Source organism: Nicotiana attenuata, unplaced genomic scaffold (assembly GCF_001879085.1).
Source record: "Nicotiana attenuata strain UT unplaced genomic scaffold, NIATTr2, whole genome shotgun sequence".
Classification (NCBI taxonomy): Eukaryota; Viridiplantae; Streptophyta; class Magnoliopsida; order Solanales; family Solanaceae; genus Nicotiana; species Nicotiana attenuata.
Window position 1 is genome coordinate 23,859 of NW_017672794.1, and position 3,486 is coordinate 27,344.

Sequence of the window (3,486 nt, forward strand, 5' to 3'; positions counted from 1 at the left end):
CAATATACAAAATTTGAGGAAGATTGGAGGTGATTTGGACTGGTTTTGTATCAAAATTCGTAATTAAATCGAGTTCAAAAAAAGTACTTCTGCGACACATGTATCAAACATGTATCACGCATGTATCACACACACATGTATACATGGATATACATGTGATACACAATTGATACAAATATGATACATATATGATACACATATCATTTTTTTTCATGTTCGGCTTTTACTTCGAATTTTCAATTCAAACCGCCTCAAAACTTCACCAAATCATCCCAAAACTGAGATTCAAGCTCCTTAAGTTGTGCCTAATCTATTCTAATAATACCCACTCAAAACAAAGCAAAAATTTGATATTTTTTTGCTACAAATAGCTAATTGGCTAATTTGGCTAATATTAGTAATATTTTATCAATTGACCAATTTTTGTAATGAGCAACTTATAAATGGACATAGCTGGTAATTTCCCAATTACTTATTGTATATTTACTTGAGGTTGCTCCAGGAACCCATAAACTTCGAATCCTATATTCGTCTTTGATCACAAACTTGTATATATATATATATATATATATATATATATATATATATATATATATATATATATCGTGGATCTTCCTCTACCAAAAAAGAGCAAGATAAGCTAGTAACTTTTGTGCATTTTAGGTAAGATGATGAATAGCTGGACAAATAATTGAAGTGACATTATCAAACAGTGACAAGTCTAAGAGATGAGGGATGCCCCAACAAGTTCTTTATATTGTTGTTATATTATAAGTCAGACAAGCTATACTGTGGCATCACCATCACCTATTTTGCACTTAGTGGATCACATTAATTCACAACAAGACTTGGGACCATCTCTTCTTCTTCTTTTTTCTTTGGATTTCTTAGACTAGTAGTCAAAGATATACACGTTAACAAAAGAAAAGGAAGAACAAAATATATTTATAATTGCGGCTTAACGTCAATAAAATGGGTAAAAATCATGGAAATAAAGGCTCAATCCCACATTCGAAAGATGTGGCGTTGTTCTTCTTCACACTTACTTTCAAAAAAAAAAAAAAATTCGTCCTTCCGTAAAATAATTTTCATCTAATATCACATGTAAGAAGTGAAATTAGTAATCTGAATAATAAGACAAATATCTTTTTATAGATTAAATTGCGCTTATGGCGTAACAATTATATTGCATCGCCAGTGGAGATAAGATAAATCTATATTGGATTTGTTGAGACATGTGATTCGAATCGAATAAAATAGATACAAATGATGTGTATAGCCAATCTCAACTAATTTGAGACTAAAAGCATAATGATGAATGATGAAAAGGAATTTAAACTTTCATTCATAAAAGATCATTCCTTTCCAAGCTAAAAATAGGGTAACATACATTATGATTTAAAAGATGCAAACTTTATTAGAATTAAGCAAAATTCCCAATAATACTGATACGTAAAACTGGTAATGAACAGCTTATAATATTCTTTGTTCATCCCATAGAGAAACAAAAGTCAGGCCAAGAGAGACTAATAGTGCTCAACTTGACAAAAGAAATCATAACTAAATAACTACACATTCTTCAAAATTAACCATTTACATTGTCAACAACATAAAATGGTCTCCCTAGATCTCAAGACAAGATTCTGAATAAGTTGAAGGTTCAAGTCACGTGAAGAGTAAGTCGATATAACTTCTAATTAGCCAAAATCGACCATATCAACTCGGGATCAAAAGAAGGCATTCTTGCAAGAGAACAATCTTCAAACTCCAATTCCATCATTGGCCTTTCGAACTGATGTGTGATACTAGTGATATAACAGTTGGGATCGTCGTTCTTGGGCCCCACGTGAGGGTCATCAAGAACAGAACAAGGCGAATTCTCACTTTTCCACAATCCATCTTCAGAAGTACTTTGAGAAATCACATCACTATTACTCCAACTCTCATTACAAACAATTGAAGAAGAACAAGAAGATGACTCCAAATCCACATTTTTTTCAACTTTTTTATCACTTTCAACTATTTTCTTGACACCCTTTTTAGCTCTCTCTCTTTTAACCTTCTGGCAAATAGCTTGAATTTTAGCATCCACAGAATTCTTCACAGCATTCATCTTTGTACTATCTCCAAACCCTAACATGCTCGTATCATCGCGAATATTTGGAAAATTTAATCGTGCATATTCGCCTCGAAGTTTATATGCAGCTCTATCATAAGCATAAGCTGCAGCCTCAGCAGTTTCATAAGTTCCAAGCCAAACTCTCATTCTATTCTGAGGTAGTCTTATTTCAGCCACCCATTTTCCCCATTGCCTTTGTCTCACTCCTCTATATAACTTTTTTTTACTTGGACAAACATAATTTCCTGAATGTAAAGAAGTATTTTGATGTGGGATTTGTGTGGAAGTTGTTGGATTTGTACCATTTGCTCTATTTTCTTCCCAAAATTTTTGTAACAAATCTTTTTGTCTAAGGTAGACTGACGAACCTAAATTGTCTGGAACTGAGGTGTAGTTGTTATTGCTATAGACGGAAGAACCTAGAGGCTCAAAAACATTTTTAGTAGCCATTTGATTATTTGATTCTTGGCAGTCAGAAAAAATTGTTCGGGACTGAGACGTAACCGTTGTTGTTTGTTGTTGTTGGCAATGAGAAAAGATTGAGTCTAATGTATTGGTACTACTTGTTAAGAGAATTTGAGATAGAGAAGATCTAATTTGAGCAGCCTCATCATAATTGTAAGACATGTTTTCTTGAATTTTGCACATGTTTTCTTGAATTTTGTTCATGGTTTCTTGAACTCTATAAAACAAATTCAAGAAATTAACTTCCTAAGATAGACAAGTGATGTAGTAGAAAATAGAAAACAAAAAGGGGAAAAGGGGTACTATAAAAATTGCCCCTTTTCTTGAGAATTAACAAAAATAAGGTTGAAGAAACTAAAAGAGAGAAGTAAACTGATCCAGAGAAAATATGAAGATATGTTAAAAGTTGGGACTTGAGAATGAAGATTTTGAGTTTGATATTTGTGGTGTTGTGGCCAAGTTTGATCTCTTCTTTGGTGTATTTATAGGCTATAGCTGCAGAGTAAAGGATCTTTTTCCAAAAGGCCCTTAACTTTTTGTTTTTCAAAAGTTAAACATTTATGATTTACCTTTTCACTTTTATCCTTTTAACAATCTTTAAGTTATTCATGCAGTAACTAAAAAGTGAATCCATCTTTTACTCAAGAAAATGGGTCAAATTTATCTTTTTTCGTCCCAACGGATGGGAAACGACATCTCTGTCTTTTTAAAAGTAGGGGTAAAATCTGCGTACACACTATCCTCCCCAGACTTCTACTTGTAGGAATACACTGGGTTTGTTGTTGTTGTTGTCGTCCCGTCCGATGTCAGCGCTCGTATTGTACCCAACTAATTTGGATTCGCTCCTCCTAAAGTTTACTAAAGGTGGAAGTGCTTCCTACCAGAATTTTGTCATTTCGATG

The 3,486-nt window shown here is 33.1% G+C and overlaps 1 protein-coding gene across 1 annotated transcript; it reads right to left on the reverse strand.

Annotated features, from left to right (window-relative positions):
• Positions 1-1,394: 1,394 nt before the first annotated feature.
• On the reverse strand, positions 1,395-3,035 carry LOC109214537 (ethylene-responsive transcription factor ERF061-like). Its single transcript, XM_019378467.1, has one exon. The coding sequence runs from the start codon at positions 2,786-2,788 to the stop codon at positions 1,694-1,696; it is 1,095 nt and encodes a 364-aa protein (XP_019234012.1). The 5' UTR covers positions 2,789-3,035; the 3' UTR covers positions 1,395-1,693.
• Positions 3,036-3,486: the final 451 nt, after the last annotated feature.

Excerpts from the sequence above, each read along its gene's own strand:
- LOC109214537 (XM_019378467.1), bottom strand. The coding sequence starts at position 2,788 with ATGAACAAAATTCAAGAAAACATGTGCAAAATTCAAGAAAACATGTCT.